This window comes from Notolepis coatsorum (assembly GCF_963971535.1).
Source record: "Notolepis coatsorum genome assembly, chromosome: 19".
Taxonomy (NCBI): Eukaryota; Metazoa; Chordata; class Actinopteri; order Aulopiformes; family Paralepididae; genus Notolepis; species Notolepis coatsorum.
The window spans coordinates 41,157,143-41,171,959 of NC_140183.1; the positions used below are offsets into that span (position 1 = coordinate 41,157,143).

Sequence of the window (14,817 nt, forward strand, 5' to 3'; positions counted from 1 at the left end):
ACGGTTATTCTTGGAATGATCTATCCCCTTTGAGACCACACTGTCTGCTTAAAATCATATGAAGTTAAGAGATTGGAGGAGGCGTTTTGACTGAACCTTGACATGGAGACCCCGTTACCCGTTAGACATAAGAACACAGAGGGACACACAGAACAGACACATAGACACATACAACCATATTGAAAGAAAAGAATGCCTCTGCAAAAACAGCTGGAGAGAGAGAGAGAGAGAGAGAGAGAGAGAGAGAGACAGTGAGTGGAGAGATGAGAGGAGAGGCAGTGCTATGGCAGACACAGACATTTGACTTGGAAATGGCACCATTTGTTTCTGTTTAGCACCAGTTTTTCACACATCAGTTCTGAGATTGAGAAGAGAAAAATTGCACGAGCTCAGTCCAAACAACAAGAAGTCCCTTAGATTTAAAAAGAAAAAAGTCTATGCGCAACTTCCATAGATTTTTGTCTCTCAAAACTCCTATCTTGTTTGATCTCTGGACTTTGAAGCTCTCCTTTTTCACCACCATCAGTCCGTTTCCTTATTCAAGCAAAGCTAATTTGGATCTACCTCCGTCACCTCTGTCGGTTACTTGAAAACCCTGTTGCAAGACATTCAAAGGCACTAAGGAAGCCAGACTACATCGTCACACCTCTACCTACGGAAATTGCAAGATAGCGTATTCAGGACAGGAATAAGGAGCATACCTGTATCCATGGGATTCAAACCATGGGATTCAAACGGGCTTAAAGCAGCTCTATGCTAATGGCTACTGAGAAGTCTTTGGGGTGTGAGACATTCTATAATGCTTGTTCCTTTTTATTGTCTTTTTGTTTTGTTTTCATGAAACCACAGACAGGCGATGAGCACACAAAGCAAATGTTCAGATGTTGGCTTGGTGTAGCGATTATATACCTGTACAGTATGTCAAATGCTTTTAGTTTGATTGACTCAAACGTTGTACAGTATAGTATGTGAGGGGTATCATTATCTTGTCCTGCAAGAGTGATACTCACTAAATCTCAGTCTGAGCAGCTCAAGAAAACGAGTGTCAGTTGAAAAGCCCTTTGTCGTTGTGTTAATGCATAATGCACAAGGAGCTGTACAATAACTATTCCTCTCCCACGCATGTTTCTTCTCTCTCTTGCTCGGTTTATCAACTGGGAAGATTTGGCAAAATATTCGTTTGTTCTCCACAAATCGAGGAGGGTGGGGCTAGCGTTTCTTTTTTGTTTTCGTTAAATTTTTTTAGATTTCTCCTTTTAATTGAGTCATCTCTCTCTCTGATTTGGCTCAGTGTTGTGTTTGACCTACTCCCCCTTCTTCTGCTATGACTGTTAGCGCTGTTGCCGTGGTCCCAGCAGCCTGTGAGGTTGTCATGGGGGAGGATGTTTGGTTGCCACGGAGCTCTCCATTCTGACTAGGTGGTGGTAGTTGTTGTTGTTGTTGAGGATGATGTAGAGTGGACAGAGAGAGGTGGTCTACGGTTTGGGGGAGGGCTCCATTGCGGGGTGAGCTGTCAGAGGAGACACCGGAGGAAGAGATTCTGGGGCCTGGGGCGTTGGTTACTCCTCCTCCACCTCCACCTCCCCCTCCACCTTCAGTGTTCACACCGGGGTCTGCAGAATCCAGGGAGGAAAGCTGCACCTCCTAGCGAGATAGAGAGAGAAGGAGGGGGAAGGAAGAGGAGGAGTGGGAGGAGGGAGAGATGGCAGTCGGAGGTGGAGGTGAGGGATGACAAGGGACATACCGGGAGATGACCAATCAACAGGGTGAAAAGGAACATGTGACATGGGAGCAGAGTGATAGTAAAGAAAGTGTGGTGGAGGATATTTACGAGGGGAAATAAAGACAAGAAGAGGACAAACCGGGCAAAGCAAAGAGATGCCAAATGAAGAGAAGGCACCAGGAGATAAGGGAATATTACATGGGCGGGGTTTATGACATCATCACATGAAGTAGATAGATATGGTATTTAGGTACATGAGTGCATGTGAACCCCATGGCAGTGTGTCAGAGTAAGGCGGGAAGATAAAATTAACAACATAAAGTGACAAGGGATAGAGTGAATAACAGAGAAAGAGAGACAGACAGACGGAGAAAAAGAGAGAGAGAGAAGAAAATGAGTCACAGGGTAGATGTATGACGTACACCAATAGAAATGGCAGCACAGGAAAGGGGGCACAGAGAAAGAAGGGATGGAAGGAATTAAAACTCTTGAGGTCATAAGGTCATAGGGTCCTGATCTTCTTGTGGTGAGTGGCAAAGGAAGTGTTTGTCGGTGACGGGTGTGGAAAAACATGTGTTAAAGTCAAAATTTCTGTCATTCTTCGCCAATGAGGGTAACACTTTATAATAACACTCAGTTTTTAGACCTTTATAAGGTATTTGTAGATAATGAACTAATCATGAAACAAATCATTTATATACATTCGTAATTATTATTAAATCATTTATAACTATATTTGTATAACATTTACAAATTAGTTCTACATTATTTATAACTCATTATCAACATTGTTTGTACTTGATTTGTTCATCATTAAATAATGTTGTTTAATGTGTAGTAACACATTTGTAGATGCTTTGAAAAATGGATATGAAAAAACGATTATACTGTACCTCCATTTATTTGTTCATGTTCAACAAATTATTTGTTAAGACATTCATAAAACATCTATAAATCATTTGCAGATGCTATTGTGTGCCCTAATCTGAAGTGAAGCCTATTCATCATTAACAAATGTCTAATACAGTTAATTATTTGTTTACTTTTTCATCACCGTTACAAATGTTGTAGACAGCTTTCGGATACACCCTTCTTTGTGACATCAAACAGTGACAGAATTAGGACTATAGATAAATGCAATTTTATTAACATAAAATACATGTGCATAACATATAGTGTAACCTCGGGGGCACTAGGACCCAGGAGTACCCTGGCCAGGTATTGAAAGAGCATGTAGAGGAAGTATCACGCGAGTGAGACTTGACTTCATGTGTGTTGCCGTCTGTTGAATGGTAGCACGATACATTAGCAGAGCCAAGTTATTCGTGCTGCCCCACGCTTTTAAGGTATGAGCTAAACACCTTTTTTGTTGGTAAATCTATTCCATCATTTCCGAACTACAACTCTTATGTTGTGTAGACGTACTTGATGTGGTGGGCGCTTACATTTGAATTATGTGTTTGTTCCTAATGTGTGCTCAGTATATTGCGGTATGTGATGATGACACAAGGGTAATAATTATTTGTATTTTCAGGCTGTATAGGCGCCGATACAGCCTGAAAATACAAATAATTATTACCCTTGTGTCATCATCACATATCGGGGCATCACGAATATATGTTATGCACATGTATTTTATATGTTAATAAAATTGCATTTATCTATAGTCCTAATTGTGTCACTGTTTGATGTCACAAAGAAGGGTGTATCCGAAAGCTGTCTACAACATTTGTAACAGGTGATGAAAAAGTAAACAAATAATTAACTGTATTAGACATTTGTTAATGATGAATGATCAATAGGCACACAATAGCATCTGCAAATGATTTATAGATGTTTTATGAATGTCTTAACAAATCATTTGTTAAACATGAAAAGACAAGTCTGGTAATTGCTTCGTGTGTATTCCTAAAAGTCCACAAATAAACAAACTATTAGACATTTGTTAATTATGAATAGGCTTCACTTTAGATTAGGGCACACAATAGCATCTGCAAATGATTTATAGATGTTTTATGAATGTCTTAACAAATCATTTGTTGAACATAGTCGTTTTTTTCATATCCATTTTTCAAAGCATCTACAAATGTGTTACTACACATTAAACAACATTATTTAATGATGAACAAATCAAGTACAAACAATGTTGATAATGAGTTATAAATAATGTAGAACTAATTTGTAAATGTTATACAAATATAGTTATAAATGATTTAATAATAATCTACGAATGTATATAAATGGTTTGTTCATGATTAGTTCATTATCTACAAATACCTTATAAAGGTCTTATAACTGAGTGTTATTATAAAGTGTTACCCACTAAAGTTACTATGGAAATACTTAAATTCCAAGGTTATATAGGGCTCTAAAAGTAAGATTTCTAAAAGTAAATGAAAACAGCGCATAGCATTAGTTACTAAGACACACTGTATATTTATATACATGCAGAATAACTAAAGCCACATAGAACTCAGCGGCAAAGAATTGAAAGCATGGTAAGCTAGCGCAGAGTGCTCCAGGACGAAATCCAACACTTTGTTCCAATCAGCAGACCAACATTTCTAACCCAAACTCATTGACGATTTAACAATGAGCTCTTATATTAAACATCACATTGGGTTGGAACTTTTGATCGGCGATTGAGTCAGAGTTTGGTTTTGCGGTCTATCCTTACCTACATTGGCGCGGAAAAACATCAATGCAAATATCAGATTCATTTCAGTTATTAGTTTTTATCAAGGTCTGTGTGCAAAGCCGTCATTTCCAGTCTTGTTCACTGTGGTCTGTGTTGGAGCAGTGGGGAGAAGAAAACAGTTGAGTTACTGGGCCGATATACAACTATGAGGATAGCTCAGATTAATAACGGAGCTTAATGTATGTAAGAGTTTGCATAGTCTACCTTGAAGGTACGTGAGAGAATATTTTAACCCATGTTTATTTGTATTCTCCCCAAACATTGTAGAAAATTCATTACACGTAAAATACCATTTTATATGTAAAAAAAAAAGAAAAAAAAAGTGTCCATAACTTCAATGCTTACAAACCAGAGGTATTATGTACTGTATTATGAATGGAATGAAGCGCTAGTTGAAGGGAAGACAGGAAAGCATACCTCTGTAGGGAATCCATTAGAGGAATGATTCAAAACAAGTTCACATCTAATTAACACTGAGTTTATTGAGTCAAAAGCTAATTAACACTGAGTGTATTGAGTCAAAAGCTAATTAACACTGAGTTTATTGAGTCAAAGGCTAATTAACACTAAGTTTATTGAGTCAAAAGCTAATTAACACTGAGTTTATTGAGTCAAAGGCTAAATAACACTGAGTGTATTGAGTCAAAAGCTAAATAACACTGAGTTTATTGAGTCAAGGCTAATTAACACTGAGTTTATTGAGTCACGGCTAATTAACACTGAATTTATTGAGTCAAAAGCTAGAATAATTAACACTGAGTTTGTTTGTACTTGGTGGGTGTGTCCATTGTGAACGGTTGGTGCTTCTGTGTTTCTAGAAAAGAAATGACCCCAAAATCTGATCTGAATTGGTGGACCTTTTCTCTTCTCAATCAGAACCAAAGAAATACATGAATTCATACATTTTCTATGGCATTCATTAGTGCTAACTGGTGCTATGAACAGCTATTCCCTGCTACGACCCGAACGGTGACAGGACTCCTTATTTTACCTACTAATATCAAACTAGTTCCACAAATGATAAACCAACCTTTTTCAACCATATCTGTCAATCCATGACACCTGTCTATTGAGAAGACAAACAGCAAACTGTAGACAGTGAAATGTATACATGTCTCGTATCCGTTTAACTTACCAAACAGGCAAGTTGCCAATCACTCACTGTTCAAAATCCCACACCTGTAGAGATTTACTTGAACAACTTGGCGTGGACGTTTATTTAGAGATGCTGAAACTAATGAAAGTTAATGTACGGGAGACAGAAACACAAAACATATAGTGGACTATCGGAATGGTGACACAGATATCATACAGACATGTCCTTACCCATCTCCTCCAATCTCATTGTGAGGGTGGCTGTCTACAAAGCGCAATGTAGATCTTTCCCCGGGTTCCAAGTAAAATCTTTTTTTAAAACGCCTCAACTGTTGGTTAACTCACTTTCATGTGAAACAGTTAAAGTTGGTCCACTTAAACCTCTATGCCGACTGTTCTACTCGGCGAGCCAAGAACACTTGAGTTTAAATTAAAATTCAAATTAAAAGAAAATGGAGAACACACAGACTACACCACATGTATCGTCAGACACGGTGATCACCTGGCCTACGCCGCCATTCAAACTGCTGATGTGCCCAGATGCCAAACACAAACACAAACACAGACACATATATCAGACACGTAGATTCACAGAGACACACAGAATCATAATACAAATAAATAAAAAAAACATGTGCACATTAATCAATATTATTCAGGGGAGGATTGTGTCAGATACGGAGATTTCCCATAATTCCCGTTGTGTCATGTCGTAGGGCAAGTCGGAGGGGAGGCGCAGGGGGGGGGGGGGGGGGGACTCAAATTTAATGGATATGTTGATGAGAATTTCAATGTGTTCCACTATAAGACACATATACCGTGCATAATTGTGCACTGGATGTAGTTTATCTCAAGTGTGTTTATGGGGGGGAAAGTCACTCTTAAAGAATCCACAAAAGGTCTAATCGATACCCGTGAACATAAACAACATTCTCCGATGGTTAGAAATCAGAGAAACAAAGTTTGGATCCATAATATGACCATGAGACTCTTTCTGGAACAGATGGTCGTGTTAACAACTCTCAACCAGAACATTTGCCCATTTCCCCAGAAATTCAGTCTTTCATAGTCTCCTATTTACTGTCAATACAGTAAATAATGCAGTAAATAAACCATGCAAATAAAGAAAGGGGCATAGGCAAGCCTACCACTTTACATTACAGCTCAGTAGTAATAGGGTAATAACATGGTCAAATCTATCTAATAACTAGGAAATTACCAGTAATTATCAGTGTGGTTTCCCTCCAATCCCTTTCAAGCATCCCAACAAAGCCCATGGTTTATTACCTGGAAACAGAGAGCTAAGAAATGCAGCATTGCTAGTCTATCTTTAGTCTATCTATCTATCTAACATCCCAGCTAAGTGCAACTGATGGTCACTGGCAAGCAATCAACGTTCAACACTCCTCTTGGCCTCCAACAGAAGACCCTCTGCTGCTCCAATATGGCCCATGGTTTGTTACATGGGGAACAGATGGTACATGTAGTTTAGTTTCTATGTGGAATCAGGGGCTGGAAAACTTTACCAGTTTATGTTCTATCCCTTCACTCCTACGATCTCTGTTTTCAAGTTACAAACGTAAGTCAAAATATTTAAAAAAGATGTATGGTAGCACTCACCAACTTTGAGAAAAAGGACAAGATAAGTGCTTCAGTTTCACCAATTTATTTTGGCCGTCAAACAAAACACGCTTCAACATTTTGTTGTTCTCTACTCTCTAGTCTTCTCCCTTCATGCTCTGATGGAGGCTGACTAGGCTGAAACGTCAGCATGTTTTGTTTGATGGACAAAATAAATTGGTGAAACTGAGGCACTGTTCTTTTTCTCTAAGTAGTTTTTTTTAGTTTAATTCAAGGTAAGAGCTTATTTTTGGGAAGACGCATCCAGCTCCTCCACTGGGAGTTGAAATATATCTGCCACCTCTGCAGGTGGTGGATTAAGAGGATACACATTGAACTTGGGCAGGTCCATGGTTCTGACCTTCTGTTGAATGGAAGGCTTGCGATGGGAGGCTAACCAGAGGACAAGTGATGAATGTGAAGTGTTACACTGAGTAAAAGTGAAAGTAAAGGGACGCAGGCAGTGTTGCATTTTACCGTCTCCTCCATGTCGTTTCATAGGAACTCCCCTCTCTGTTAGAGATTGGAAAGGAACTACAAGTTGTAACTATAGTAGTAACTCTACTAGTAACTGGTTATTAATCATGTAATAACTAGCAATCATGTATACATTACCTTGGTGTTATCCTGTTATTCCCAAGCTGTAATGTAAGTGGTACCCAAGTGACTCTTGTTTATTGTGCATGTTCACAGATCTAGACTGAAATGTCACAGGTCACAGAATCCATTATGTCAATTCTGTTTAATTTTTAGTTTTTTTCTCGTTAAGTTGCTTGCAAAAAAAATAGTTTTAAATTGCTACTTCATAAAGGTTGTTGACAATTATGTGGCATACATAACCGGGTATGTCTTGATATCAATACATCATTTGGGATTCATCTTAACTAATTCCTTACTTTTCTTTAAATTCTTGTAGATTCTTTGAGAATCAGGTCACCGCATTCATGACTGATTAATGTGCTAAGGTGCCAGACTGAAAAACAGTATTAAAGAAGAAGGTACTTAAGTTGTAAGACTTATGTCTTACAAACCCCTTAAATCCTTGTGAGAACCAGAGGGAACAGGTATAAGCCAAACTGTTTATGATAATTGTGTAACACTAGTTATTCCTGCCATACAGTAGCATAATTCTAACCATACTGTAGAATTGAAACAAAAACAAGCAAAATGATGAGGTGATCATTAATGTAATGAGGGAGTTGTTAGATTTAGCAAAATGCCAACATTTGAAAACAGCTGATCTTGTATTTCTCTGCATTATGATCTGAAATTCTTCCATTGGCTAGAAGCTCATAGATTCCGGGGTAAATCATTTATCAAATGCAAAGTGGCATAGAGTAAACAGCGGAATTCTATTAGTGAGGAAGGGGGGGGGGGGGGGGGCTCTCTCACTCTCTCTACGTTCAATGTCCCTTTCTCTCTGTGTGTGTGTGTGTGTGTGTGTGTGTGTGTGTGTGTGTGTGTGTGTGTGTGTGTGTGTGTGTGTGTGTGTGTGTGTGTGTGTGTGTGTGTGTGTGTGTGTGTGTGTGTGTGTGTGTGTGTGTGTGTGTGTGTGTGTGTGTGTGTGTGTGTGGAAAAGCAATGGCATTTTCATCTGTTGAGCACTGCAACAGTCACACATTCAACTACAGTGTTTGGTAAAAACCTTTTGGGCATCACAGTATTTGTAACGTCACTCTAACCTCTCTGCCAACAACAACACTATACTCAATGCTCAACATAAAATAAATGTAAACTTTTTTTTATTATATGAATACAAATCTTTAGGGAAAGAAGAATAAACTGGGCTTTTGGGCCTAAAAAAGTCCTACCAATGTGAGTTGTGGTGCTGCGTAGGACAGGGACGCACACAGAGAACGATAGAGGGAGTCAAGGTGGAGAGAGGCAGCAGGGTACATGGATGGAGAGTGAGAGGTTCCACTGAGGTGGATGCTGGTTTGTTTATTACCTGGACACTCGGGGTGGGACAGGCGCGAGACGAGGCTGCACTAGGATGGATTGACGCCTCCCCTAAGAGAAATCACCGTATCTCATCAACAGAGGAGAGGAGAGATAGAGAGAGGGGTGGAGGGGGGGGGGGGGGGGGGACGGCAACAGAAGAGGAGGTGCGCACTGAGGGGAAGTCAGAAGGGCAGTGAGGGGTCGAGGAGCACAACAGCCAGACATACCATACAATACCATACTATACTGTACTAACACAACTCGGGGCACAGAGGGAAACAGAAAGCCAGGAGGACACGTAGGAAAATGCTTACTAACACAAATATGCATACGTACATATCCATAACGCCACACACATGGTTAGAAACCCAATAGCCTGAAAGCATTAGAGCAGCCTAACATGCCATGTGCCAGCTCATGCTGAGGCTGAGAGACAAAAAGGCGCCACAACGTGCAGTCCGAACGACATCTGCATCTGAAAGCAGCTCATTAATCCACACAGCCTTTGGGAGACTGTTATCTTGGATGTTTCCTGCATTAGAGAGGTTAGGAGACAAAGTGAAGGTCATGCTTCTATTCAACATGCGTGTCATTTATTAAGTTGAGTGTGTGTGTTGTGTGTGTGTGTGTGTGTGTGTGTGTGTGTGTGTGTGTGTGTGTGTGTGTGTGTGTGTGTGTGTGTGTGTGTGTGTGTGTGTGTGTGTGTGTGTGTGTGTGTGTGTGTGTGTGTGTGTGTGTAGAGAGAGAGACTTGGGAAACCCGGAAACATATCCATATGTACACAATATCTAAACAAACACATACAAAAAGACATAGCACAGGCTCCTCCTCACATATTAACAAACACACACACTGAAGACATGAGTGAGACAACACTCAGTAACTTAGATGAGCTCAGAGACAGATTTTGATATGAATATGAAAGCATTTGTGACCTACTCTATTTCTTATTCAGGGAGTCCACAGCCTCAATCATTGAAATCAATGTTGAAATAGGTCATAAACAATGTTTGAATGCTCTGTTACTTTGTTATAAACTTCCAAGCCAGACATATTTTCATCCTCAACAACATCTTGGCTCTCTCTGATAGGGACATTAGGAATGAGCTTCCAAAGCTAAAGATGAGCTTCCAAAGTTAAATATGAGCTTCCGAAGCTAAAGATGAGCTTCAGAGCTTCGGAGACTGGGGTTTTGTCATCTTGCCTCATTCCAAGCAATTCAGATCTTCTCACTCTGTGAATGTAAACAATCTTGCGAGACCTTGATAAGGCTCAGCTCAAAAGGTAGGCGATACAGCCACCTGTCGGAATTCGATCGTCATTTCAATTCTAACTTTACTTAATCAGAGGTGCCAGGAAGGTCCGCGGGACTGTTTATAATAATAATAATAATAATAATAATAATAATAATAATAATAAAAAAAAAGAAAAACGATAGATATCTCGTTTTTGGCGCTCAAGCATTGGCTTTCAGGAACAAGATATCTCATTTTTGGCGCTCAATGAGTTAATATCACATAGTTCTGACGTAATTATGGAAAAATATCTTTAATTTCAAATGATTTAGCATTATACCAGGCTAAAAGGTCTGGATGCCAATTTCAGCTTCTACATGGAGAGGGTTATCAAGAGGGTCCAATGTGTCTCCATGGGCAGGTGAGACTAGATGCTCTTTAAAACAACTACAGCTCTGAAGAATCCATTTTCTTCTCCACTACATCAGCCTCTAACACAACTCTCTCTCTCTCTCTGCTCTCTTTTTCATTTATGTTATTGATATTTATCTTTCTAAGAAGGCTTATTTTTAATTATTTAATCTCTGACTTGAATTCTGAATTGCACACTGTCAATATCTGGTTTAAAGCAAAAACACATATATGCCCAATAATAAACTCATCACCATCACTGTCCCTGATGTACGCAGCAAACATAACATATTGGAACATGTTTACTATACAACATTTATTGGTGTTCTCATAAGATAAGCTTAGCTTTAGCATCCATCTCACACAAAATATCACATTAGAATCCACTGTCATTTATATTTCTCTATGGTCTATGATACATCCATACATCTGGCTGGGGAAGTACAGTACCTTCTCCTAGCAACCTCACCTGTTTGTTTACTCATGCTCCAACAGCGCTACCTCAGAATGATAACTCACTCCTAAAGAGAGAGAAAGATCTGCACCCTTATTTCATTACCACAGAACTGTAACATTACCACAGCACTGTAACATGACCACAGAACTGTAACGTGACCACAGAACTGTAACATGACCACAGAACTCTAACATGACCACAGAACTGTAACATGACCACAGAAATGTAACATGACCACAGAACTGTAACGTGACCACAGAACTGTAACATGACCACAGAACTGTAACATGACCACAGAACTGTAACATTACCACAGAACTGTAACATGACCACAGAACTGTAACGTGACCACAGAACTGTAACGTGACCACAGAACTGTAACATGACCACAGAACTGTAACATGACCACAGAACTGTAACATTACCACAGAACTGTAACATGACCACAGAACTGTAACATGACCACAGAACTGTAACGTGACCACAGAACTGTAACATTACCACAGCACTGTAACATGACCACAGAACTGTAACATGACCACAGAACTGTAACATGACCACAGCACTGTAACATGACCACAGCACTGTAACATTACCACAGAACTGTAACATGACCACAGCACTGTAACATGACCACAGAACTGTAACATTACCACAGAACTGTAACATGACCACAGAACTGTAACATGACCACAGAACTGTAACATGACCACAGAACTGTAACATTACCACATAATAGAGTAAATGGAAGATTGCTCCACTTCTACAAGGTCCATTTGCATGTTCTTGGTATCTAGAAACATATATGGATCTTAGGGAATGTATTCCCAGTGTCAGAAATATTGTGTCTGTTACTAGGCTTGAGTAAATTGTGATTAAACAAAGGAGAATATAAATTATGATTTTTCTTTGCATCTTTGACGGTGAATAACACCATGCTAAAAATTACCAGGCATGAAAAACTGCCACTGAGCTCGTTCAGCACCTTCTTGAGATCACGTGTACAAAAAATCTAAGCAAATGAATAAAGGGACGATGATTAAACAGACGGTTTTGTAGATACAGTACTGAATTCTGCCATCCGGACACATGCAATTTGAAATATTATTATAGAATATAGAATGACCTTATTTTATAGCCAAGTTGCACATCTATGGATCGGGCCAAATCTACTCTTTCCAATGGCAGAGTTCAATTTGGATTTAGTATCCCCAAGGCGTGCAGCAAGAACCGTGAATGAAATCTACTGTAAGTACAGTTCCTTTCTTATAATGGATATCGCTCCGTCATTTTGAATCGGTTTGCAACGCGGATTGTTGCTAAACGTTCACAGAAGGTAGACAAACGAACTGCACTCCAATCTATGTCAATAACGTTCAGTTTTGTGGTAGATAATCCAGAAGAATAAGAGAAATAAAAAAAGTTATTCCACAAGTCATTTGCTGTACAGTATATAGCTGGCTTGAGCTGGGTAGTTTTTCGAAATTCCAACGCTCATTGAAAGCCCTGTCTTTCCTTCATCATAATGACTACAGCAAAATGGCCGCTCGGATTTATTTAGAAATTCGCTTGCATATGAATACAATTCCTAAACTGATATTTCATTAATAACACTTTAACCTATTGGTAAACAAACGTATTGTTGAAAATATACACTATGACTGCTGTTTTGACAGGATTAGGGTCTTTACTCTTGGCTACATTTGAAAAAAAACCATTAATCCATACAGTCCGACGGACCGCTCGGACTAAAGAGGATAATCTCCATGCCTCTTTTTTTTAATAATTCTTTTTAACTACAGTACATTAGGTATATTTAAGGTTTAGAGGTCTGCATTTTTTTTAATTCACTACCAATTTACATACCAACTACTCGTTTACGTAATAACAACTCATGCAGTATCTTCTTGTGTGATATTACTGAATACTCATTATTTAACTTGTGTCTGCTGTCATTTTGTTTTTATTTTACTTTAATCATTAGGCATTTTCCTTTTGTTATTCTTCAACTTGTTCTACAGGGTCCCATCACAAGCCCAGTGTTGTCAGACAGCACATTCTGGAGCATATTTGTTGACTTATTGAAGTGAGTCAGTGTATTATTATTTTCTCTAAAATACTGTCAAATGAATTGTGATAACCATCAGTGCTATATTTTACCGCTCCTGGGAGCTGCTTTCTGTTGCCACGTTTCATTATTTACCCTGCACTCTGCTTTTGATGTGAAACCCACCAGTCTACCAGAGGACTTTTCTTTTGCAAGCGGTCTGACCCCTTGAGTCCCATTTTAATTTGCTTTCCCCTTAACACTTTCAGTGCCTTTGATTAACGTTGATTTACCCCGTTGAATGCCACCACCCACTTCAATGTTAGCGTTAAAAACGCCTAATCTATGTTTTAAATTATGGCTATGTGTCTAATCTGCCCGTCGCTTATCAATGACTTGTTTGCAGTCAACATTGTCGAAACGTATTGTTTTTTAATCGGTTCATATCCTTTTTATAGCATTTCGAAAAGCTATCGTTCTCTTGAAAATGTTCTGAAAATTTAAACATTCCCCCATAAACGGCATTTATTGGAATATTCTCGAATACACTATCACGTTGTCATTTGTCGGCCTATTTATGAATCGTTTTCAAATAAACGCTAGATTATCGATAGTATATGTGTACTTATGCACGCTATAGACGCGAGCTGAGAAATCTATTCTCTCGTTTCCTCAAGATCACACACAGCCACACACACACATACACACATAGGGGACACGCTGTTATCTCAGTGAATACAGCTCCGATTACCCCAAGAATGGTAACATAGACTCCTTACCTTAGATCAGATGTTCTCCAAAAAGATTATTCCAATTCCTGATCGTCATTCCAAATATCGATCACGCTTATTGATTGATTATTGGCTGCTGTAAATATATATTCCACGCTGCTTTCCGTCTCGCAATCAGATCCCTCTTGATCAGACCGCTCGCCAGCAGATCTACAGATCTACAGATCCCAGATCAGTCTAATCGACTGACCTGCAGTTACACAGGGATAGACGATAGGGGGTGCTTTTTTCCCATCTGAGCTCCTGGAGGGTCTGCTGTACCAACGGGAGACTCGGTTGATGAAATATGAATTCAGATCGCTAATAAAAAAATAAAACAACATTTGTCGTCGTCGGCACTTACCGGGGGGGCTGATAAAACGAGATATGTCGTCACTGGCACTCAAAGGGTTAAAGGGGCAAACAATGCAGATTTATTTTGCACACAATCTCACACACAACAACAAAAAAGAGAGTGAACGAGTTTGCATAATATGGCCACCAGTGAATGTGTTAATTACAGCTCCATGAAATGATGTAGATAGAAAAAATAGCCTCGTCTTATAGGGACTGCTACTGTACCTTTTCATTTCATTGAAATGTAATTAGCTTAACACAAGGATTCAATGTCCTCAGTGACACTGGGGGCCATATTCAAACTAATTTACTCTCAATAACTGTCAAACTAAATGAATGTGTGCGAAGCTGTTTAGAGTTTTTGCATGTGAGATTATGTGCAAAATAAATCAGCATTGTTTTTTGGTGAAGTGCCAAAGAGAAAAACAATGTTGTACTGTACAGACTTACAGACCCAACAGAC

The 14,817-nt window shown here is 39.2% G+C and overlaps 1 protein-coding gene across 1 annotated transcript in view; it reads right to left on the minus strand.

Moving 5' to 3' along the window:
- Window positions 1–1,287: 1,287 nt before the first annotated feature.
- The window catches only part of syngap1b (synaptic Ras GTPase activating protein 1b), a gene marked incomplete at both ends in the record, with an annotated part of 516,339 nt that continues 502,809 nt past the window's right edge, over window positions 1,288–14,817 (minus strand). The window contains one exon of the mRNA XM_084336516.1: window positions 1,288–1,644. Within this exon, the coding sequence (XP_084192642.1) occupies window positions 1,288–1,644 (357 nt within the window). The remainder of the gene's footprint in view (window positions 1,645–14,817) is intronic.